Source organism: Opisthorchis viverrini, assembly GCF_000715545.1.
Source record: "Opisthorchis viverrini unplaced genomic scaffold opera_v5_246, whole genome shotgun sequence".
In the NCBI taxonomy this organism is placed as follows: Eukaryota; Metazoa; Platyhelminthes; class Trematoda; order Opisthorchiida; family Opisthorchiidae; genus Opisthorchis; species Opisthorchis viverrini.
Genome location: NW_008751902.1, coordinates 651,128 through 677,453, shown reverse-complemented (window position 1 = coordinate 677,453; position 26,326 = coordinate 651,128). Strand labels below are relative to the sequence as shown.

The window sequence follows — 26,326 nt, the reverse complement described above, 5'->3', positions numbered from 1 at the left end:
TTCACCACACTAATGAACGGCCATGTCCGAACTACCGAGGGTGTTCGCGTGTGTGCTACTTCTGGTCAGGCCCAGCGCTCTTACGGCAACCTGCCCTGGTTTTGCCGGTATTTCTAACCACTTGGGTCTGCGGGCGCCATTATCGTGATTATGAGTCAGTAGTTAATGGATGTGTGGTGCTTCTATTTGCACCGATTTTGATTGCACATATTACGGGATTCCCATAGCTACCCACAATGGGAACAGACGGAATTTCTTAAAAGCTTCCAGCCCCTGGTCGCTCTAAATTACCGAAGAACGTTGAAGGTTAGGTGAACGAATTCACGCAATGAAAACTATCATGGAGTGGCCGATCTCAGGTATCTTAGAAACCATCGTTTCTGCTTAATTTTAAGCATCCCTGTCTGTTGAGGTGTTGTGCAGCCTCCTTGTTCTTCTATCTTATATAGGTAATGACTTGAGAAGTCAGGCAAAACCGGATTATGTGGAACGAAATTCGCAACATTATACACTCCAGGTGTAATTTTCTTGAGCCCAATCGGTGCAGTACATACTTAACAAGAGCGAGGAAGTTTGAATCACCTTGAAATGCGTGAAATACCCACTACTGCCATTTTTCAAAAGGAATGAAACAGCTCTAGGAAGCTTCACGATAGAGTGACTTCCTTTGTAGGGCGAAATCTCTACTGCAATCCAACGATCCCAGCTTTATTCCGTGAATTGGGAAAAAGCAGTCCAGAGAAGCATATGTCTAGTGTATGAAAAATCGAGGAGACAATGTTTTTTTAAAATGACACAATTGTCCAGAATTTTCGATGCGGCAAAATGAGATCATGTATGCTTTGGACGCAAGATTGAAAAATCTAGAGGCGAATACACCAGGTGGAAGTTAGAGGAAGAAACTGAGTGTTTGATTCTTTTGTACAGATTACAGAAAAAATGAGGGATTCTGAGTTTCTTTTACTTGAGAATTATGTCATCAAATGCACATTTTTCAGCAATTATACCATCTGAGTCAAGCGACAAATATAGGTTTCTCAACTGTGACTCGCTCTGTGGGGAAAAGTCCCACCGTTTAGTCGCGTCTGAGGACCTGAAGCTCTGCGCTCAAACAGTTCCTGAAGACGACCGACGTGTTCGCGCACTGGCTGTCGTGACTGCTGTTGCGTGGATGAAGGCTGAAATGGGGGGAATATTGACAATTACTTGAGGCGATGACAAGCACGTGCAGTGGGATGTTCAGTTAACAGGCTTGTTTATGTTTCTGGGTCATACTGTTGTTTAGTCCAGAGAGGTTTTATTATGTACTTTTGAAAACTTATGAAGCGCCTTATTTTTTTTAAAAAATGTGCCGCTTCTATCTAGCAGGAGGCTTAGTGTGAGTTTCTATTACACATTATAGTGAGCTAAACAGTTTACACACACGTATCATGAGCAGGACGAAATGCTCATGGTTTGACCCGAACCACCAACCATTCGCTTAACTGACGGATAGTCTACCAGCTGAGTTGCCGAGGGCGCTTGCTCCGAATGATACCTCTGCATTTACGCACCATAGCTGATTCGCCACAGGTTTACCAAATGTATTGATAGACAGTATTTGCCAACGCCAATGATGAGCCCCTTGTATGGTTCGCACTGAACTAATAGTACCATCATCAGTGCTTCGATTTATATTATTAGCGAGCAGGCCGGCATTTAGCGAACCTAGAAATGAGAAAACAAGATACATACAGCACCGATGAAAGAGTACGCCAAGCCGTGAAATCTATTCTCATTTGTTTTTTCCTCAACATATCCACAAGCGTTAGTGCCATTGTCATCGTTTTTGGGTGACTTGTACGTCTCACCTGGCACAGCATTGTTTCATGCGACTAAAAAAGTAATGTTATCCTCATCGTAAGTAAGAATCGCTCATTCTCCTCATTATTTGTCGCCAAATATGGTCAGCCTTGCTCAATCCTCATGTCGGTCTACAATTTGAATTAACATAGGTGGGGTAATCGTTACTTACTTGATTTGTCACTTTCAAGATGGGATAAGAAATTACCAAGTTCTTGAAGCCTATTTATCATATAAAGGCTTGGGGACGGGTGTCTCATGCTGGTGCAAAATACAAACCTAGATACCAGTCAATAAACCAACGGAAGAGTTCTGAAGCATTGGTTCAATCAAAGCGTGACCACTTAGGATAAATTCAAGGACCATTAACAAATCACCTTAATCGGACGTAAAACACCCAACATATCAAGGTGACGGAGCTGGCAGTAGGAGGCTAAATATATCAAAATGCACGCTTCCCTTAGAATGCGGATGGTTTGGATTCACTTTCAAGATAGCAGGATGTTTCTATACACTCTGAGCTGCTGTCCTATTATTAAACTCGTCATCGATGCATCAATCGGCAATCTAACGCTCCTTGGTGTGTCAACTACTCGACATCCAGACAGGAGATTGCAACGCACCGTCCATCGTGTAGTTCCGTAAAATCATCTCAAAAACACTTACTCAATGATTGACAAGTAGACCTTAGACCAAACATGGTTTTAATGAGGTAGGATTGTGCGAGTCTGCCTTTACCGAACAAGCTACCGCATGCACATGGACTTTTGAAAAATGTGCCCGCTGAACGAACCATTCACCAAACTTGACTTGAATAACCGAGACGGAATAAAGCGTTATTAGTCTATAACCTAAGAGTGGTCATATGCCATACAGCACCAGACACAAACTTCAGGCCGTTTTGAACTCATTAGCTACTTGTCGAGCCATGTTGTTACGACAGGTTTCTCTATGTTTTGCGTTTCTTGTGTCTTCTACGGCCGAATATAATTCGAAGTGTTCACACCTCACAACTTGTCTTCACTGTCAGTTCTGAAAAAACCGGACTAATAATCAACTGAAAGGACCAACTGTTCAATTACAAATGTCGAGGATTATTTCTTAAATCCTCATGAACTGGATGAGGAAACACTGTAGACACATTCAACCGGTCAAACTCAGAGTTTCACCTTTGAATATCTATGAGCATTCCAGATGTTCTTTTCGGCACTTTGAGCAAGGGAGTGAGACTTTTGTTGTCGTGGTTTCGAAATCCTGCTATCCTGGTTGTGAGCTCCAGCGTCGTCGGAGTCAGTAGAGGTTGACACAGAATTTTCAAGATCCAGGACGGCACGTGAGACGTTACCCAGTTGCAAACCCCGGCGAACCGGCGTTTTCGGTAATTTGGGCTCTCTCGGATCTTGGATTGGTTGTTGGATGAGTTGCTGAGTGCCGGATGAATTTGCACTGGAAGCATGTGAGCTTGTACTCAGCCCGTGTACTGTTCCCGATAAATGTTCCTATTATGAAATTCATGCCGATAAAAATGAAAGCCTCCTCGAGCAACATTGAATAAAAACTACGTAAATGTGAACTTAAAACATTGTCATGAAAGGAAAGTACCAACACAAAAATTTGCGGCGGAGGCGCAGAAGATTGAACGCTTGATATGTAATCTAATCCAAAATTGCTTTGGTCATACGTCTTTGGATTACGTGCGGTCCAAAAAACCTTCCAAGTTTGAAAGGTCTAGTGATTCTATACAGCTACAAGTAGTTCCCTGAAGTTGAATGACTGAATAAACTCACACAGAAAATGAACTAGAAAAACTTAATACTCTTCCAAATAATTGTAAATTAATCAGCAGGTAGAATGATGCTCAACTCCCTCTATTGCTCAGGTCGTTAAGCAAAATCAGACAAATAGGGGAAGCAAGGAAATAAGGACTATGTGCAGGCATTGGTAATTGCTCAATTAGTTCGGGAAAGGCTAGAAGAATTACATCATGAATGTACGGTTTCCAGGATTCATATGGGCCTATACGAAATCCAGTCTTACCTGATGTGAATTTTCGCTACCAATATTTGATACTGGAGCGTTCTGCCTCACTGAAGTGACCGTCTGAACATGGCTAGCCGTGCTGTGTGTGTAGGACTTTATGACACTGCTGACCTGTGTTGTGCTGTGTATTGTGGCGGCTGCGAACGCTGCTCCCAGACGTCCAATAAGGCTGCTACCGAAAGTGGCCTTCCAGCCACTTTTTTCAGCAACCACTGGTTTGGGCGGATGTACAGTGGGAGATCGAGCAGAAGATTTGTTTTCGCTTTGTACGGGTAGATTTACACAGGGCTCCGATATGCGATCAATTGGTTTGTGGTGTTCTTGATATGGTTTAGTATCTTTAAGGAAGAAGGGTAGCAAGTTTGAGTTTACTAACGTACGATGTCCCTAAAGAATGGGAAAACACAGGTTATTAGGACTTTGATATGAGGGAACGCCTAGCGTCGTCAAAACCGGAGCAACCAGCGTCTCGAAATTCGTTCACGCGCTCCTCATCATCATTATCCACGTAAATAGTGCCCACATCAAAACTATCGTCATCACCATGAGAAGCAGCAGCGATCGCGAAATAACACTGTTTTTTGCGAAATTTCATAAATATGCAGGATCAGGGGCCTGCGGTAGGCCTGAAGCAAACAAACGAACTAGAGCTTGTCGGAGTGATTGAAGCAGACAAAAAAGACAGCTGATTGAACGCGAATATAGAATGTGCAAAGTGTAGCCGAAGGGTTAGTGAATACGCGTTTACTAAGGACATTTAGAAATTGTCCCATTTCAATGGTTTTAGGGCCTCAACCGTGGCGTGTTCCGGTTCCTCACAGGGTAAATGACAATTGCAGACCTTGTTGCGTCATCGGTTTAGGTTTCTCAGGGCTGGATTTGCTAGTATCACTTCTGGATCTACTGTGCAAGAGTATTGTTCTTTCAGGGAACTGTTCATCTCCTAAGTATAACCAACCAGTCGAAAATCCAGTAAATTTTCTTCTCATTCAGTATTCTTTCTACACCAAACAGATCTAAGCAAACAATATCAAACGATATCGACATGAAATTACTAATTTATCTCAAAGCTCCTTCCTCAAGTACAATAAAAAATTGTTTTTAAAATTCATTCACCTAAAGTGGCTGAAGTAAAATCCGTAAGTGTATAACTCACAATTCGCTGCAGAGGAACGGTTGAAACGATGACTGACTCACCGGATGTCTGCCTTTGACTCGTTGTACACTGGGTTATGGTGCTGGTCGAATCACAAGGAGCCATCAATGGATCAGCTGGACATCCTTTAATTGATGGCCGTCTGGCAGGCTTTGGTGGTTCAAACACAGTGGGGTCGTTGGAAGAGATTTCTTCCGCACCGTTCGATGTGATTTGGACCTCAGGATCCGCAGACGTGATGTGCTCAAAGAAGTGATGTGTATTATTGTCAGTGGGTGTGAAAGCCACATCGATCGGTGATGCAGGAGGTGATGGATACTGAAAAGAACCAAAAACATGATGGGAAAGGAGTAAAGTCTGATTGGGTCAAGTAGAATAATTGATAAGACGCTACAGCAATCAAATTAAATACAGCTTACAGTCTGTAGAGTGGGTTTATTAGTACGAAACTGCAATGTATCTAAAAGGGTTTTTGCAATATCTCGCTTCATCTCAGTTAGACTCCTCTACTGCAGACGCATATCGGCATTGATCTTTTCGTCGGCCTCTTCAAAACTTTGCTATGACATTTGTGGATTGCGATTTGAGTAGCAACATCAGTACTATCTTTTCTTGATTAAGATATCAACCATATCCCTTCTTTAACGATAGTCACCCTCGAAGTGGGTTCCATCGACAAAATTCCCTTAACTTTCCGTTATTTTGAGACCTTTGGACACACTAAGAGATTTATTATGGTATTACAAATCTCTTCCACTAATTAAAGCACTGTTTCTGTGTCGAACTGGTGTTTATGAGAAAAAATACTCTAAGGAATCTGTATGTTTCTGTTAGGAAAACCTGGTGAGAGGTTGGCATAAGGGAGATATTCTTACCCTAATTAAATGCCCTCACGATTCACATAACCAGTGCACGCGAAAAAAGCGGAAAGAACTAGGCAGTCCGCCGCGTATTAGGAGGCGAATTGGTTGTTTTCTTCTACAATGTCCCACCTGTGGATGTATGTAGCATTTTTGTATCGCATGGCATTGTGCCCCCATAGGTTGAGATATGTTAGTACCGAAACCACCTGCGAGCTGTCGAATTCCTGCAGCCCAATTCATCCGAGAGTTGCAGCAGTTCTACTAAGTTTGCAGACTACTAAATCATAACGAGTAGTGAAAATAGCATAGTTTGCTAGGCTAACTTGGAAAGTGCAGCAATCACTCACTGCAATGAAGTTCCGGAGACCATTGAGATTTTGTCTGCGAATAACACTGTCACGCCGAGAGTCCTTTTGAGCGGTATCACAAGGCTGAAATAAATTTTAGCACATTTGTAATCCACTACACCTGAAAATAAACCTATTATTAGAAATTAGTCTTCAGAAACGTTATATTCCCGAATTTATATATAAATAAGTGAAAATGTGAGAGGCGGCTAACTCCGTGTCGAATGTGTAAAACTGAACGTTTTCCAGAACATAATCAATATAGTTAATGTGGTTTGAAAGTGGTATATATGCAAGCGTGCGTTGGCAAATACGAAATCGCGTTTTTTGGCGTGAAAACATATACATGTAAAGTTTAGATGTCGATTCTGTATGATGTATTGTCGAATGTGTAAAACTGAACGTTTTCCAGAACATAATCAATATAGTTAATGTGGTTTGAAAGTGGTATATATGCAAGCGTGCGTTGGCAAATACGAAATCGCGTTTTTTGGCGTGAAAACATAATACATGTAAGTTTAGATGTCGATTCTGTATGATGTATTATTACAAGGGCAGAAGATCCCCTGCAAGACGTTAAGCATTATCGTTGTACTCCAACCACCCTTTTGTCCATTACGGCAGAAACATTACCATATATGTTTAGAACTTAGTTAACACTCTGGACTGGCTCACCATCGCTGTCTTTCAGAACGCAGTTGTAGTTCGAGTTGTGAAAAATAAATAGGCCCCACTTGTGTGTTTTTAACCGAATCGTACGTACATTATGGTCAGTTTTATGTCCGTTTTGCGGAAAAAAATTCCAGCTTGTCCGAGTGATAACCGAAACCTATTCAATCTGTAGAGTTAGCATTTTTAGTAGATTCAAAGTTTAGAACATTTGTACAACCTTATTTCCGACAACATAGACAGTGGAAAGCCAAGCGGGCATCGCATCCAATGTCACGCTTATATCTATGGTCCTGGAGGTGACAACCAAAGACACCAGACATTATTCTCACTGGCATCCTCATTTCCCAAGGTTCGTATCCTTTCGTTTAACTGGATTCCTTGAGCCACCACTTCCCCTGGTTTTATGTGTCATTGTTTACTCCGAAAGCTGGGGGTGTCAGAGCCCCTAAAAATTGTTTACATGTTAAGCTACCACAAAAAAAGTTATTTTCCAAATACTTGAACTAAGAATCATCGTGCCATTTCTGCCACATTGCACATTTTATTCAAAAGGATCGTGCTTCTTTAGTATTGGCTAGTTGCACTTGGTATGTGCTAACGCACTTGCCGTTCTCCGCGGTCGTTAAAAATATATCTGTTTTGCCTTTCTCCCACTGTAATTTGTCCTTAGTTGAGGCAACAAAAGCTCTCTTCCCTAGGTTTGGTCATCTTCTTCTCTGCGCTAGGGTCGGTTGAGCTCGAGTCAATGCTTGGGATTTGGGCACTCGTTCTCAAGTCGCACATGGATGTTGATCGCATCGGTTCAGTTTGTAAAATACACCCAGCTATGGCTAGCACTGTGGATGGAAGCTTGCACTAACCTGAAAAATTACGCACCTTTTTTATAAATTCAGCCGCTGAATGGTCATGGGAAGTTTGCACAGGAAATTACTACAGGGTTTTCTGGGTGACATGCCACACTACATCTGGAAAACCCTGTTATCATCGCCGACATTAACTTCTCTACCGTGTTCCCGTTCATTTCATTTCCGTCATACCTTCATACTTTGACACCACCAGGAAAAACTGACTCTCTATTGAACACTGTACTACAAACTCCATCTATTTCAAACACTACCTTATAATTCATCATTTTATCTCGTGGATTTTTATTGAATCTATCGTATGACACATTTGGAACTTCCAGACCCAATGCCACTCCATGATTGCGGACCCAGAGTCTCTTGTATCTTGGCTTACCTCTTGCATTTACTGCTCACTGCCAGTAATATGTATGTACCTTTTTTATTCGTAAAATGTGGTCACCATCAAACTCGTAATTACCATGACCCAAGTTTAATCATGTGACTGTCTTCAATTATCTGAGACTTTATTTGTCGGAAGGTTTTTGGACGAAGTTGGAGAAACATGCGTCCCGCGGGATCCTTCGCATTGTTTGGCTCAAACTGACTTGGTGTACATATCACACTCATGAACATTTGCTCGAGATAGGTTTAGTCAAACATAAAAAAGTCTTGAGGGTGTCGGTGACGTCTTGCAAGTCAAACTTCTTGCAAAATATAAGAAAAATAGTTCCCACACTTGGATGCTGGGCTCTGCTGAAAATTTCTTATATTGTTGCTATTTTCTCGATCCACTGTGGTTTTCCCATCGGCTGCTGGCTTCAAATAGGAAGTTCTACAAAGCTACTTCTTTCATTGATCTTTATTTGCTTGTCTGGTCATTCTGACGTCCCCACACAGTCACCAAGAACACAAGTGATTATTTTGCTACAACTAAAGGGTCACAATGAAGCTCTACTTGCCGCTGATATGAGACTTTGTCTTTTCTCCTCATTCTTCCAGGACGGAATCGGCCCCAAAATTATAACGATGGCATTTTGGAATGAATAATATTGCTCTCCATGCAAGTTCCGGATTACTAATGTCATATGCAGAGCGCCACTCTTCATCGAGTTCGAATTTCAGGCCGAATCTTGACAAAAGATGTGACCCTGATTTTCTCGCCTTTTTTGCAGCCTTGATATCATAGCTTTCCTTTTTTCACCGAATCGCCGCGGAGAAATATGTAATGAACTTTTATGTGCTCCAGGATTACTAACTGGTTCCATCAGGGACCCTTCTGGGTGTCTCAATTACCGAAATAGTTTGCTGGTCTAAGGTTCACACGTGGTACCCACGTCTTCTCCTTTGCATTCGACATTATGTGCATCCGTATCCAAAAGGCATGAACAGGCAAACATCTCGCCTCAACACACGTTGCGTACCCCATCATCATCATCATCATCATCATCATCATCATCATCATCATCAACATCATCATCATCATCGACAGCATGACATCAGTGTTCAACACCGATGCTTCACTGTCCAACTCACAGAAGTATGCAAAATGACGTACCGACGACTTTGTCTGCATCAAATAAAGTGACGGTTGACTGGCGGTCCAGATGAATAAGAACATTCTTAAAACAAGCATCAAACACTGCACGTAACACGCTTAAGTCGTAATTCTCTAACAGCTAGCCAGAAAACCTAGCAATGACAGCACACGGGAAGGTTATCCTCAAGCCCTTTTCCCCACGAAGCTTGCTCTGTTGACAGCGTCAGCCAATAGCAGTGGTGACTGCAGGTTGCCAACATCAAGATATGTGTGAAAGCGAAAGTGTACCTAGTGTTATAGAGAACAAGCTTAGATAAAACCCGCAGACAAAGCAGAAAATTTCTTCTGCGCCGTTGTAAAATAGATGGCATTCAATTATTGCTAGTCAGCCACTGAAAATACCCTCATAATTCAGGCCTTCCAAATAGGTGTATTCGGTCACGAAATCGGAATGACACTATTTTCCAGAGCAACAAGGTTTTCCACGTCCCAACTCACTAGTGACATCCGTTCTCCTCTGTCTCTCTCTGTAGTACGACGAATGGCACACTTTTAATCTGTTTTGGAAATGCGACTGAATGTATATCTTTGTAATGTACTACTCGTAGGTTTGCTGAAAATGCGTTGACAGCCCACGACCGGTTTCGCCCTTTTTGGGGCTCATCAGGCGCGGTCCCCAGGTTTCCGTCAACCTTATCTGCTTTTTCAAACCGAATTGCACGAAACTAGCGAATATACACTCATTTGCAAACTGAAAACTAAAAACATCACAAACGAGAGATTCAGCTGGGTTCCAGGTGAGTCTGTCGAAAAACCAAATTAGTTTGCAAATGAGTGTATATTCGCGACTGAATGTACTTCCTTTTCACCCAAAATAGGCTTAAGTGGTGTACGCGAAAAGAAACAGCCTAGTCGTAACCGAATATATCCCTTAAAAAGTATCCTTCGTGTTTTTACTTGGTACACGAAATTTAGTCTTAAGGTGGCACTGTCGACTTAGGAGCCGCTTCGGCTTGTAAACAGCAGAAGCACTTCTCGAAAAGCTTAAAGACCATTTAATCTGTCCGCTGCAACATGCTGTAAAATCTTGAGTTACTGTGCTGATTCATTATGTTTTACTGAGACCAGTTGGAAACTACTAACATGCACGACGGTTGAGGTCACAGGAAACCCATAACTCAGGCGTTACTTTTTTTATTTTTCTCAAGATGCCCCATTTCACTTGAATTTCGGTTCGTCTTTCAACCCGGTCTGTTTGGTAATCGAAAATGGGTGGCAATGTACATCGTTATTTTTGTCAGATATCTGCTTTCGAACAAGATCCATCTGCATTTTACTTTTTATCCTCTCAGTCTATAAGTAGTCAGTCTATGCTAAAAACCGAGAAGCCATGTGAGCTGTTTCATCCTTATTGAGAATCGTCAGCAGTGCACATCTCACTAATGAGTAATAACCTCCTGGTTATCAGTTGAACGCTTTGAAGTTCTGTATTTTACTTTTGATAAACTACTGTATTTCCAGATGGAAGGAGTTTGTCCATACGATCTCTGCAGCTGTGGTGTTTGGCACCTTACACACTTCCAGTTCACTGGCGTCACCTACATGAATGGTGTTGCGTTTAATAGAAAATTTAGACAAGTGTAACAACCAACGTCAACTCTAGTTGGGACGAAAGCGAGTTTATTAAATAAAAAAGTCACACATGCCTGAATGATCGATCCATCTGCCTGGCAAGCTGAGCGTCATAGCATGGTTTTCGTGGTAAAACTGAAAATGGTAGTTCATGATATGTTGCGAAAGTGCAAAAACAAACGCCATTCAATTGCAGTAACAGGTAAAGCGAAGGGTTACGCGGTTCAAGGTCTCAGATAAACTAACCTTAATCCATGCATGCATCAAACACTCGTTGACAGTGAAACGCTTTCTAAAAAGCAAAGAAGAATATTTGCGAATATATGGTGTACATCACTTTTATTCACTAAATTATACTTTAATAAGGGATGCGTCTTCGTTTTAAATGGAATTTTCATGGCTCACTGAGTCTAGCTGGTGACAAACTTTTAGCAGGTTTAGTTGTCATGTGTTAGATAGAAGGTTTTCTAGACCATCTGCAATAGCTCTTTTCATTTAGTTCATTTCAGTAGCATGAGAGAAAGCACACATTTTGATGAAACCTCCTTGGTGTAATATGTCTCATCTCTTTCGAAGCGCGCTGTCAGAATAATCACCACACAAAGTCCTTTTTGCGCACAGTTCCAATCTCCAGCCAGTCTTCTTTTGGGAATAATTTTGAGTAGCGTATTTCTCCAGACCGGTACCTGAAGCGCGATATTCTTGGATATTGTCACAAACGCTAATGTTTCCCCGTCACACTGGTGGATTCTTCTTAGTTCTGCTTGGTTGATAGCTAGGACCGTCGTCCACTTTGAACTCAACAAAGCAAGTAAAAGTTAACGGGACCGCAAAGTGACGATTGTTTTAGTTTTTTGTTCATAGCCTAGTTTTCTATCTGCACTGTCTGACTTGCTGATTTCTCAAAGGCAGTTAATTGTGACATTGTTTTTCTCCAAGTTTTTGCGAGCAGCGGAAATTAACTTGTTACACATAACACCACTATACAGGAACGACATATACGTTGTGGGTCAGTTGCAACCTCACAAGGGTAACGGGCCTCTAGATAGTTCACCGTAGTCGAGTTGAGAAAATCCTTCCGAAGTATCAGATGTACGCGGATTGTGCTCAACAGTTTAAGTGTATGGGCAAAACTTCCTATTAGTTCTCCTTGTCACGATGAAACATCCAATCAGCACACAATTTTATGGGGTAAGCTATTTTACAAAGATGCGAATTACTGAATCCAGTAATTTATGAAAATGTCTGCCTATATTACGATCCCGAACGCCCTCAACGTTAGTTTGAACTAACGCAAACAACAGTGAAGTTACCCCCACGATATCGTTCTTCTACAACTTAATGATAAATTGCTGATCATTTCAGACCCAAATCGTGTGAAACAAGCGGTTTGATTAGAATCCAATAAATCATTTCCAGTCAGAACAAGAATTAAAAATTTGCGTATCGTTGCTTGACTGAAGATGAAGTACATCACCAAGATTTATTCTGGAATGTATATCAAGGCATAGGTTTGCATTTAGATATCTAATGAAATAAACATAACAATATTAGACACTTAATATATGGTACTGATTTATTGTCTCTGCCTGTCGTACTATATACAAGACAAGCTTTATGCGGTGTGTGGGATGACCGGCTCTGCATAGCTATTCACACGATAGTAACGAGGCCCACGTGATATCCAGCCTGTCTTAAACTGGGCGTAAAAAACAGCTGTTCCCAAAACATCAACGTCCAAATCAGGAAAATTTACGCTCTACTTATGTGTCAGCACACTGTACACTTCGTGGGACACGAGAAAAGGGGATATTCGCTAACTGGGTCGGACAAGCCTTGAGCCGGTATTTTTAATAACAACTGGTTAGTTTTCCCATCAAACCGGATTGCGTTCCTGGGGTGCATAGACATGGACGTCAAACAGGCAGATTACTACACTTCAGTTGCCGACTAGAAATATGAGTACCTTTGGCATTTCATAGGAAAATCATGACCGCGCTGACTTCACTGAAATTTAAGCGTTTAATAAATTCCCTCAAACATATGGCACAAAACTTCTTTTGTAAACAGCATTCCATAGATGAAATAGATGGTGGTGAAAAGTGCATATTGATGGTGAAATTACTTTTGACATCATGCGCATCACCCACACTAACGAAAGTTGACGAGCGATACAGTCATATGATCAGCTATTTCGGGCGCTTTGAAAAAGCAAATGATGTGCCAATATGCATGAAATCTACGAGAAAAGGCCTACAACCAGTGGAAAACCTGGAAATGCCGCAAAACATGAGACTAAACAAACTTTAGTGGGTATGCCGGTTGGTCTGAATTTTGCACATTTTGGCTCCCATGAAAGACATGTTTACCGAACACCCATCCAGCCAAAAGTATCGGATATGATTTCTGTGATTGAACGTTATGTTTCTTGTTGCAAAAATGCTGAAATGTCATTTAGGGAAACAAAAACATCAACGTGAAAATGCGGGTACTTAGGCTGCGTCCATTGTCCAGGTTCTACTACTACCATGGGTTCGATACATATAGCGTACTGTAAGTAGATTTGCTGCGATGCTCAAATAAATCAGGTATGAGTATCAGTGGATATAGACCAGCTGTATGCTTCCTAGTTTATTTTCGAAGCGGAGCAAACTGTCTGGATATTTTGTCCTGAGTACTTCTACCACTGAATAGAACTTCATCAACTGGGCAAGCAAGTTAACTTATTTCATTTGTCGATCAATAACTGAAAGGATCTGCCCATCTCTCTAGTGTCAACCAAGTGTGAGAAAACAGACCATGCTGTGGATATTTTCACTCCACAGCTGAATTCTCTACCCCAAAAGGTTCTTTCAAGGATGATAGTTGGTATCAACATGGACACAAATGCTACAAGCTGGTAGTACGTTCCATAAGTTTGGAATTTAACTAGCTGGTACCCAAAGGGGTCAACACCAGGAAACTGGCAAAACCAGAGTGTTAGGAGATTGTTCTGGAATCTTCGGAAAAAATACACACCTGTGTACGCCAGTCAGTATTACACGATATGACGTTAACAGTGTTCTTATAGCAAGAACACGCAACTACAAACACCAATCACATCGCTCAAATTTGAACACGTTCGCCTGTCCAGACATGAAAATTCAGGTGCATCCAACGTGCTTTGCTGGAGTAGTGGTTACACGCTCGTCTCGCACGCCAGATGTCCGGGGTTCAAATCTCGACATTGCCATTGGATATGCACTGCTGATGAGCTCTAACAAGTGCGAAACTCGAGTCCACTTCTTCCCTTTGGTGTAGGCGCACCGAAATAGTTACGCCAGAACAGGAATACGACCGTTCAAACGAAAGTGGTGTGACTATGAACAAACTACACATTAGTTAGAAGCCCACAAGTATGAGGATGAAGCTTGAACTCAACCAAAGCAAAATGTAACCACTGAATGCCAACTCAACCTTTTGCACTACTACAGTTAATTAACGTAGCACATCTTCGGCTACTTTAGGATACAAACCCTAATAAAGTGATTTACAGGTTTTAAAAAAATGTGACTTCCGGTAGCCAGAAGTGTGTGGAACTTCTGAAGTGAGGCACCAAACTGTAAACGGTTAGAATTTACTGGTCATTGTTTGAAACTTAATCATCATATTCTTCGAAAGCATGGCATTAGTGTTCAACACTAATACTGTGCTGCCGTACAATCATGGTTTATTCCAAAGTCTTATTTCTAATAATAAAAGTGGACGAGAAAGCGACTTAGGCTAACCTACCACAATAATTTTGAGGTGCCCACACTCATTCACGCAGTCCGGATAGGAACTGACAAAAAAGCCCTTAACATTGATTAGTAGCTGTATCTTGTAGTGCTTCCAAGCTCGATGGTGTTTGAGAGAAGATATGCGGTCATAAACCTCCGAAGTTGAAGGCGCTACCACGACCACCGTCTAAGGTTCTACGTCAGCTGTGAGTTTCCGCAAACCAGTCGCACGGATACACTGAAATACTCTTTGCGCATTCCCGGCACTCTGGATCTCTTCCATTTCTTCGGCTTTACAATTATCCCGGACGTTATGGACTGTGAGCGCGCTCACGTTCGCTTAGTGTCTGATAATTCGTTGGACTGAATTACTTTCCGGACCGGCTGGAACTTTTCCTGAGATTTAAGCGGTGACACTGTTCTGTCTGCTGTACAGTGATTTGGTGAGCCTGGTAGGGCCGTGCCACATGCAAAACAACCAAAATTGGGACGAGATAAATTCACGAGTATAAATTCACATCTGATTTTGGAGTATTTGGAAGGTTCTGGTAAATTCATCCGACATCCCGATCTGCTAGTTTCCCAGTTGCCAATCGATTCGTCTGCAGCTTAAACGGACGTGGAATTCGAAGGGAGAAGCAACTTGGACGACCGTGTAGCCATAATGAACAAATGTGTTTGATCAACATAATCAGCAACTGATGGCAGGCACGCCATCGAAGGACTTCATGTGACTGTTTCGGAAGTCAGTACTGTATGAAAACAACCTCCGATCAGCACACAGCTGAAGCAGCCGTTCGCCACTGTCAATACAAACCAACTCCAGCCCTTGTCGATAACCGATTTGGGTCTCAGATGCGCTACGCCAGCCCACTTGTGCATTCAGACTTCCGGTAACCATAACTATATCTGAGTTTCTGGCTCGCCGTCGAATGATAGCATAATAACATACACCACCAACAATTTTGCGCATTCAGATCACATAAATGAATGTGGCAGTGACAACATACTCGCCTTGGACAGCTGATTATATGCTTTTTTGATAGGCTACCATGACTATGATTCACGTTCATGGTTCACGCACTTTGCTGCGGATTGAGGGGTAATATTCGGATCAGGACATGAGTACGGTTTTTCAAAAGGGGCTTTTGTGAAAAAATTCAAATATTTCAAACAATCTTCTAGGCGCTTAGTTAAAAAGAAACGAATTTGGTCTCAACCCAACCAGCATTGCACTAACTCTGTGCGTCCATTTACCTGAATACGGTTGGATAGCGGACTGCAGTAGACCTACCGGTAAACTGTCTTTCCAACCCCAACATGGCTGCAGTGGTACGACCTCTTGCGACCTGGTCTGAAATCAACACGCATTTCAACATACCCATCACCTTAACATTCAAGAAAGATCATCATAGGTTTGTCCCAGGCCAGAATGCAGAACCAGAGTTCCTTGTTTACTTATCTTCCTGTACCACGCAAGAATCGGAGTGATTTCACTGCGGTCAAATTCATCCTCTATGTAATTGGAAACATCAAATTGTGCTTTTCATCTGCATGTCAAAACCAAATGTGCTGCTTTCCACAGAAACCGTGTGAGCCAGGCGATCGCTTGAACGGGCAAATATAATAACAGATACTGATGCCAAAAACAATTTTGCGGTGCCTCATAGCCTTTTGGGCACTAGTCCAAACATCACCACATACATTGTTAGGTCTGTTTTGTGACGCGACCGCTAAAAATAATTTCTTTTCTGTACTGTTCCCATAAAGGTTCAGCTGTTTTTCTCCCGAGATTTTGCTTTTGATTGACCTATTGAAACGTCTCTAAGCAGCGGGTCCAATTACAGAAGACATCATATAAAGACAACTCATTCTGGCAATATCTTCAAACAAGCCTCCGAATGCCCCATGAAGACAATGTTCTCTCCCACTAAGTATTCTCCCAACGGTTAAACTGCTCGCAAAAACCTCTCTGAAATGGTCAATATTTCCGGCCTTCCAAGAGGGATGGGTTTTATTGTTGGAAAGATGTTTTTCAGCAGAAAGTACTCTGATTTGTTGATTGTTCCCTCACATTAGTACGAGAGAACAGATTCAGGGATGTAATCCAGACCACTCTCAATAGTCCTCCAGCGAAGCACATGAGCCTTATTTGAATTGACTGGAAATAAGCCAAAATGGGAATCATTGGAAAGCTGCACTAATGCCTCTTCTTTCCACGAGACCCCGCAACCTTTGCATCTCATTTTATTGCCTGTCAGTTATCTTCTGACGTGATTTGCTATTTGAGTGTCAACGTTTCTCCTCAATCTATCAGTCCGTTTCTGACTTTGGTTGTGGACCGGTAGATTTACGGAAAACGCTGTCCTCCAAACAGCCCGTTCCGTTAAAAGATCGCAGATTATCCTGAAATGCCGTATTAACGTACGCACGCAAAGAGGAAGTATCCATCCAGCTGCGCACCGATGAAGGTTCATTGTGTGGAGAGGAGCAAGTCAATCGTCAAGATCGGAAAATAAAAAGAACAATAAGCTCATCCGAGCTACCAAGATTTCAGCATATTACCGGCCGGTTATATCAGTGATCTTAGGGATTTTTCTTTTCAGCACAAACCACTCACAAGAGAAATCACCGAGGCTCTTTTGCGTAAGGGTTAGGAGGGATTATTCTGTGTTATTCATCACTATCTTCACCAATGCCCAAAACTGTACAGAAGTAGCTATTTAAATCCGTACCTTGGGTTTTTCATCAAAAGCTTTCGAATAAAATCTTTTGCCAGATCCGTTGTATCACGTATTTCCTCTCTCTGATAGTCCACAATACAATCAAGAATATTCTGGAAGGTTTCAATTTGTGAATCCCCGGCAAAAGGAGATATTCCAGTCAACCTGAAAGTAAGAAATAGCAATAATAATTTTTAACCACCTGGCACATTAGTATGATATATATATTTATAATCTGTAAACTTAGTGGGAAGACACCAGCAAATAATATGCACCTAAGCAAGTAGTAATTTTTGGTACAAGCCCTGAACGATTACTCGTATATTCTCCCTGCTTCCTGTTTTAATCCTTTGAAAAATACCTGATATATTTAGAGCATCTTAGCAGTACGGTCTTGCAAACCGTCCGATCATCTGAAAAAAGCGTCACACTGAAAGTCGTACAGGAAATGGGGTTTGTTCTTCCGAATTCCACGTATCAGTGAATAACAGCATTACTCAAATGAGGCACAGTAAACTTTTAAAAATGCTTTAGATTTTCTTAGTTGCTTTATTTCCCTCGATACATTGCAGTTCACTATGATTATTGTATCTATATCCAGAAGAGCAGAAACTAGCCAAGTGTTTTTGTAGAATTGTGTTATCATCTATTGTACCCTGTATTCGCTCTCTCTTTCGCGACGATGCAAGGAGACGAGTTGTGACAACCTTCGCCTGGATTTTCGTGCTGGGATTCCCCAATTACAGCCACTAGCAAGATTCATTAATCTGAAAGTATACTATTCCATTTGGTCCAGAAAATCATGGTATGATTCTATGATCCGTGTGTCCCATATTGAAGAAAACAGTTTATGGTTTTTGTTTTTTCAAACTCTTCTGCGTTATTTTGAATGATCGTGACGAGTACAGTGGTTTTCCTTTTACAATACGATAGTTGCTGATTACGTGGTGGAATGACTGTATGTTGGTTATTATTGCACTGTTGAGGGAATCTTAGTAAAAACCCAGGTTAGGCTAATTCGGGTTAGTTGACTGGCAGTTATGAGAATATGCATTGGTTTGTCTACCACCCTGGTTTGGAACGGACTACGTGTGGCTGAATTTCCGAACTGGAAGGAGCTACGTATCTTGCGCTGGTAACCTAAGCTCGTCCACCAGTACGAAAGACAATTGGACAAATGATCATTAGGAGGGGGTTAAGTGTGTTACGAAACCAAGTTAATGATTACTATCAAATCTAGTGAACGCTCTACAAATATTGTAAGAATTTTACTACTAAGACAGGAAAAAATCAATGATGTTCCCAAATTCTTAGTAACCCGTGCTAGGGTGTCACTTATTTGGGAATTTCACTGAGGTAAAGGATTGTGTCGGCGTACTTTCCCGTCACGGTAAAGCACCTGTAAGTGGGAATAACAAGAAATTTGCGACCAATCAGTGGGAAAACTTGGGGGTACGTGGTAGACACCACGAGCTGTTGTATTAGCTGGACAATGGGCAACTAGGAAGAGAGTATAAAGTACACACTACGATGCCAAAAGCTTTCTTTCTCCCACAGTGCTACACGAGTCGCCAGCTTTTCCTTACTCCAACCACTAATCAAATAGCGAACTCTGAAAAACACCTTATTTCGGTCTTTGAACTTCCTCCTTCCGCTCCTCCAGTTTCACACCAAGGAATGCCCCGGAAGTTTGTAAACATAATACGTTCTTTGTATTCTCAGACTTCCGGACGTGTGAGAGTGTACGGAGAGCTCTCCAAAAGCTTCCGCACACAAAGCGGTGTCCGTCAGGGATGCCCACTCTCTCCATTCCTTTTTAACGTTGTGATCGATGAAATAATGAGACGAACGCTGGAGGGTCTCCAAAACCCTGTTGTTCAAATAGCCAGTGAAGAAAACCTTGTCGATCTGGAATATGCAGACGACATCGTTCTCATGTTCGAAGCGGAGGAGAAGGCGGAAGTATTCTTGGATGAACTGACCAAAGTCATCCCGTCCTTTGGTATGCATTTTGCACCCACAAAGTGTAAGGTCATGCTTGTGGACGTGCAGTCACTGAACACGCCACTTACGATCCAGGGAGAGGCACTGGAAGTTGTGGAGCGTTTTACGTACCTTGGAAGTTGTATTAGTTCTGATTGCAGTGTGACAGATGAGGTGAATGCACGAATCTGCAAGGCTCGGGCCGCGTTTACTCCCGATTCGGAGTGGCGTAAACAGAGAGGTGGCCAACCCTTGACCTGGCAGAGGAGTATGAAGGAGATGACGAAACGCTTGGGTGCTGTCGGTGCTACTCGCCTTCCAGGATGTGGACCGCGTGATCCTCACTGTGCCTGGTTGGAGACACTACAAGATATGGCTGGCACCCGATGTCAGTGGCGTTCTTGTTGTCAGTTTCTGTCCAGATTGCCTGAATGAATGTCTGGAGGTGTAGGCACCTCGGAATGATTGTGTTAAGCTAGCACTAAGTCCCCCCCATCCACCTTTATTCTTTTCTTTACAATAAGGCTTTCAAATAAGTCATGGCTGTACGGCAGTGAAGCATTGGTGTTGAGCACTGATATCATGCTGTCGTTGATGATGATGACGATGATTCACAAACTGTGTGCAGCCACAGTGAATGAAATGTCTTTAAAGTCGGCACAAAAACTTGCGGCTCACAGTTTCTTTTCCAAGCAGTAGCAGCAGTTGCTGTTCCACAAAAAACAGTGACTTCGCAAAAGTTTCGAGGAGATTTTTTTGAAATTTTCTTAATCGACAAGACTTCACTGTGCAGGTGGACCTAAGCAATAAAGTTCAGGTCAACTTGTTTCTTCAAAATGTTCCTATGTCGGGCACGTTTTGCCCAAGAACACAGTTGGTTTTCTTTTTTTGCCCATTCCTATTAAATTGGTCAGAAAATTTTTGTATCCATCACGTTAAGCGTGTCGATTATTTTGCATTATCCTTACAATACAGTCTTTTGTGCTGCGTTTGTGAGCCACTTTCATTCTCCATTCAATAGCATGTCAATAAGTGGGGGCTATGTTAGTGGGGTATGTTGGCTCTGGTGACGACCCAACTTCCTCTCCACGAAATCAAAGAAAACCTGTTCAGTCAAATAATCTAGCTGGAGGTTCGTTTGGTAACAAAAAATTACTACTATCAGGAAAAACTGAAACGAGTTGTCAAACTTGGACAAAATTGGAGTAACTTTCACACAATACAGTGAATGCCCCTCAACTTACAAGATATAGGTAATGACTCCAATAGCCCACATATCGGTTGCGAAAGTAATTGGATCGTAATTCACAATTTCCGGCGCTGTCGGAAAAGAAAAACAGTGCAGTGTAAGACGCTGAAATGTTGCGTCCGTTATTGGGTGTGGTATGCAAAATTAGAGTATTGACACTTGAGGTAAGTTTTCTTCAATCTCTTGTATTAAATTTGAACAAGCTACAGGAAAACCCTAGGTAAATTTAAACACATTGAGGATAACTTCCGTAGAATTTATTTAAAGCTAGATGACTTTGAATTCAGTACGATCAAGGACATTATCTGTTGCTGGAAGGATGACTTGGTCCGAAGAAATGGTTGAAACCACTAAGTGAAAGTTCCATTCCGACATTCGTGACAGCAGTAAAGTTCAGAAACCCTCTAGGCTAGGACGGATACTAGGGGTGGATTCGCAGTAATTTGCTGACCTATCTTCTCATATGTCGTGCATAAATAAGTAATAAAACTTCTAATAAATAGAAAAGATTTGTCAGACTGGGAAGTTATGGAAAACCAGTTTTTCGTTCCCAACGTTTAGTCACTACGTTGACTTTTCATAACAACTAATTGCTATATGCTTCGTTGTGTTTTGTGAATCTGTGTTGCCTATGAAACTGACTTCAAACACAACACTTTCCTTATGTCTTTGGTGAAAATATACAGACGGAATTTGTTAGACCACATGCAATAACTGTTAGCAACGGCGTTTTCTCAAGAGATAATTAGGTAAAAATAGTACAAGTCCTTATTGTTGCGGAAATTTGGACCATAGTAATCAGTTCATCACTGACATTACACAAAGAACGATCCGACTTTGTGGCATGTAAAATTTCACAAAATTCAGGAAGATCAGGTATAAGAACCCCATTGCATAGTAAAAGAAGGTAAGGAAAGTCTTCTGCCAATAAGAGGTGAACGAAATCCGATTACTCGTCAGGTTGGTTTGAAACAAAGGGTAAGGAGGAACCTTCCATTTTTCCCAGCAGACAAGAACGCATCGGACTTACTGATCGGTTGTTTGCATGATTGAATGAATAACTTACTAACTGAGTGACTAACTGATTGATTGATTATTAAAGGACGCTTTGGGTGCTTACCGAAGAAATGGCAATAAGGGGACGCATTACTTCTTCCGTAATCTATCGAGCAGAAATTTGAATAGAATTCGCTTTCGTAAGAGCGGCGAAAGTAGGCTTACAACAAAGGTACCTATGACGGGGTAGTTTGGATTTCTCCATATATGCCTCACTAACAGGACTGAACGTGTCAAATTACCAAAAACTCAAATGCCCTCTGGCGTTATGGACTTTATAAACATATTTTTGAATTAACTTGGCACGTAGGTCCCATTGTCACAAGGTTCACCAAAAAAACGAGCGTAGCATTTTGGTGTCCTCAGAAAGCAACTCACCTCTGCTATCAGCGGACTCAGTAACCGATTATTGTTCATATGAAACCAGCTGCGTATTTTAATGAATGACTCAGAACAATCGTAAACTCGTAATGAGTATATGATTATAATTATCACTACTCAGACGGATATGTAAACAGGATGAGTAAGTTCCGTCAGATTATGGAACATATTAGGATTCTGCTTAGAGAACTCATCATGTTCATGAGCTTTCTTCCATAGACACTTGCGTTGGTAATTCTCAGAGACCACTGTCCTTGCTTTTACTGCTTACTTTGGGAATAATTGTGCAGCTATCTTACGGGCCATTTGACCCCAAATGCCACCTCTAATTGTGGACCAACAAACTGAATTGGTCCACAGCAAAGTTTTAAGACGACGGTATGTGAAAAATGTCCCGACAGCAGAAGTCGCACGTAGATGGACGACAGAAAGCTACTGACCAAACGTTGAAATGTCTCTGAAAGAAAATTCAAAGATTCGAAGGAATAGAAGAGGCGACTAAATGAAAAACAACGAATATTACAAATTGACTTTTGCAGCTGGTTTGAAAAACTTCGCTAATATTTTTTGTTTGAGCCGTTGTCGATGGCAGGCACATGGTCATGACAGTTAGATTGTTTGTCAGGCAAATCTTCACATGCTGAAAGCTTGAGCTACATGTCACATTTTCTGTGCATGCAACGACAGTCTTATCCGTGCTTCCACCCAGGTTTGCGGATGCTTCATACACGAATGGTTACGATGCCCATTTAATCCCAGTCACGTATACCTGGTCATGATGTCCGCTGGTCAAAACGTCTAGAAAGCCACATTTATTGTTTACCCATCATTGCTTCAGTACCCTATGCAGGGGTTGTCAGCGGAAACAGTGAAAAACAGTCAAGCGCTGAGAAAGGTGGACGTAGTAAATAACTGTGCGAAAACTGTTACGTTCAATCACATTAGCAATGATCGAAATTTGACTGGATGTTCGGCTAGTGGTGTAACTGAATCTGGTCCTGCAACAGTGCGTCCGTCAACTATCTCAGATATTCCTCACTTATCCCTTGACAGTTTACCGTGCTTTCATCTTTTGTCAGGACTGGTTTTTTAGGTACATTTTGTTTTATTCCACATATGCTCTTATGGTAAGGGTGTTTCTACCTAGGGGAAAACGACAGGCTCCATCTCATCTTTGACGTTTGATGTGCGACTTGGTGGGCAATCAGATGCTTGCCGATGGCAAGAGTTGGAAGGATTTCTGTGTTGATATATTAGCAACAAGTCTAAATGTACCTATATATTGATGTGGATGCTTTTGCTTACCATAAAATAAAAAGGTTGTGAAAGACTGATATCTCGGATTGACAGCCCATGGACCCGTAAGTGAGTTTACGCATCGTCATCATCATCATCATCATCATCATATCATCATTGAAAAAGGTTGTGAAAGACTGATATCTCGGATTGACAGCCCATGGACCCGTAAGTGAGTTTACGCATCGTCATCATCATCATCATCATCATCATAATCATCATTGTTAGCTAAAAATCAGGCAAAAGTGGTTTTATTAGTTTGGCCAACAACAAATATTCATTGGATGTTGATCAGTTTCTTTTTGCGTCACCTGCGTCCTAGAACCATTTGAGTTTTGAATAGAGAAATCGGGATCTTCAGCTTTCAAGCCGTGCTTCTGACCTTGAAACACCTTTGGCGGTTTTCCTACACTGATTTGTTTGTGCTAGTTTAGCTGTGTCAAGCACGTTTCTACAACCAGTAATGGAGTTCACCGAGAAAAAAGTGCAGAGAACAGTAAAAAGTTATTTGCTGCTTCTTATTAAGCATACCATTGTGTTTCCTGTAACTAACAGACAAACGTTAACAGAGATCTCAAAAAGCGCCAACGATTCCAAATGGGGTAATTCATTGTTTGCCATGTGTAATTCAGACCTTTTAAGTGTATCAAGTGTGAGTGGATTCTGGTCATCGTGCCGCTTAATATTTACTGAGTTTAGTTTATATTCTTTTACTGTAGTTTCGGCTCAATAAAAGGATAACGGTCCACACAGCCACCCTAAAGTCAGGTGATCTCTATTGGCCAAAAATTTGACCACATGAGATGTCTAAGTTGACCACACTTGGAATAAAGTCAAACAAAAAACATTCTGTTTGACTCGCATTTACATCACTTATTTTTATACGCTATGCTTCAAACAACCCCGATTTCGTCCAGAGCTACCTGTTCCCGGCAGAAAGTCGCTACAAATATTAGCTGGTCTAGCCTGAGGTTAGAAGAATAATCGATTCGCGGATGCGTCTGTAAGCACGCTTCTCCTGCATTCGTGTGTATATGAAACAATCCCTCTGGTTTTGTGCACGCTTGTCCTAGCTGACCACATCGAAAAATTATTCTACAAGATGTGCTTGGTCATCCCTGATGGTTGGTAGGGGCGTAGATTTACCCAAACGTGCACATCGATTGTGGGCAAAAACGCGCAGCGTCAAACCATCGATTTGTGCAGCACTGTACAGTCACATTAGGAATGCGTTCAGTAAGGACGGATAGAAAAAGTCAGAACGGCACCAGGGAAACTGGGGATTGCATGTTGCGAAAGAACAAATGTGTTCCTGCTGTCAGGAAAAGTATGCATAAGCCTGTTCATTTTGGTTTTCATTAGTGGAAATCTTATTGCCATCAACAGTATTTGACACATTGGTGGCCATTTCTTCTCATCCCGATCCATGAACTTCATGCTCTCTAATCAACGAAGAGCTGAGGATTCAGACAATATGCTGTCTGAATTGAATATTCAGACTATCAAAATGCTTCCTACGTAATAACGTTGAAAGTGACTGTAGAAAGGGCAACGTATTAGACCACCTTTGTTTTTCGTGTGGATTGTTATGGGGTGATCTTGTCTAAAAACTTCAAGCGCTTTTACTCATCACGAAAGTCTGTGACTTGCCGGTTATACGTTAAACGTTTGTGCTTCTTGCTAGCAGAAGCCAGATTACTGGAAAGAAGATACTACACCATATATTGTAAATAATGGACGAACAAATACACTACAGGAGTGTGGTCAAAAATATCATGCTCGAAATATCGTGTGTTCGGTGACAGCGTTTCCAATTGTGAGTGATTAGATGGTATATATATGCAGCGTCATGAGAACTGGCAGTTTTTGTCAAATATTGATAATGAAACCAAGTTTGCGCGTAAAGCAACCTTTACGTTGCAAATTGAAAAAAGAAAATAGAATAGATACATTCCAAGAAGGCTTATTTATGACATCATAAACTTATTTCCAAAAACATAAATCTAAATTTTGCTACAGTATTATGTGTTATATATTGTGTATTTTATCATTAATGTAGTACACGCTGTTTTCATCAAAATATAGCAACATTTTTAAACAAAATCCGCTTTAAAATTTGGTCAGTTGGTTGCAATTGATTGTTATCATTCGAAAGTGCAACACTAGTCATTATTATTATTAAACGTTTGTCGCAATTTATTCATTGCTTCCAAATTAATGAATGAGCACTTTGTAATGCTGTGAAACTCTAGATATTATTATACTTTGTTTGTATGTTGTAGATTTTGTGAGTAAACCAAATAAGCGCTCACTCAGACGTGACTTATTTGACTAACTACTATGCTGCAGCCCACAGCGGTATGGTCAGCAAGAAGCCTGTCTCCAGCCGTGCACAGTGATCACGTTAGCTGAAGAAAACAGCAATTTTCACGACTTTTGTACTCTATGCAGCGGTGATTAGAAGGAAATAAGTACTTATTCTTTTGGTGCTGCCATGGTTGGCCGGTAGCCAGACTTCGCATGTAAGCCTATCCACCGCCGCACTTATCGTTCCCACTGTGCAGGATTTATAATATTCATGGCCCAATGGAAGAAAAATCGCTCACGGCATTTCGATTCCTTTAATTCTATGGTCAAATGTTTGTATTGAATGAAGTGCAACGGAAGCTCAGTTATCAACCTGTACATGCTCTGTAGGTAATATTTCCTTCAGAGAGATTGGCAGCGGCATAAACCTGGAAAACTGAAAATTGTGATCGGCATATCCCGTTTCCTAACTGAGTGTGCTCACGCCTGAGACGTCTTTATCGATTCATCTCCTTCCGTTTTACTCTTACTCTTCTGTATCTTACCGAAATAACACCAGTGTAAGCTGTACAGTCAAGCATGAGAAAACATCTACACTGCCTAAGATGAGTTTGCGTAACACTACACAGAACTGGGTCA

General features: G+C 41.5%; 1 protein-coding gene across 1 annotated transcript in view; it reads right to left on the bottom strand.

Moving 5' to 3' along the window:
- Window positions 1-694: 694 nt before the first annotated feature.
- The window catches only part of T265_08934 (hypothetical protein), a gene marked incomplete at both ends in the record, with an annotated part of 75,113 nt that continues 49,481 nt past the window's right edge, over window positions 695-26,326 (bottom strand). Inside the window, 8 exons of the mRNA XM_009174873.1 lie at window positions 695-1,178; window positions 3,012-3,341; window positions 3,880-4,220; window positions 5,080-5,356; window positions 6,249-6,332; window positions 11,181-11,226; window positions 17,428-17,580; window positions 20,643-20,718. Coding sequence (XP_009173137.1) covers window positions 1,038-1,178; window positions 3,012-3,341; window positions 3,880-4,220; window positions 5,080-5,356; window positions 6,249-6,332; window positions 11,181-11,226; window positions 17,428-17,580; window positions 20,643-20,718 — 1,448 coding nt within the window. The remainder of the gene's footprint in view (window positions 1,179-3,011; window positions 3,342-3,879; window positions 4,221-5,079; window positions 5,357-6,248; window positions 6,333-11,180; window positions 11,227-17,427; window positions 17,581-20,642; window positions 20,719-26,326) is intronic.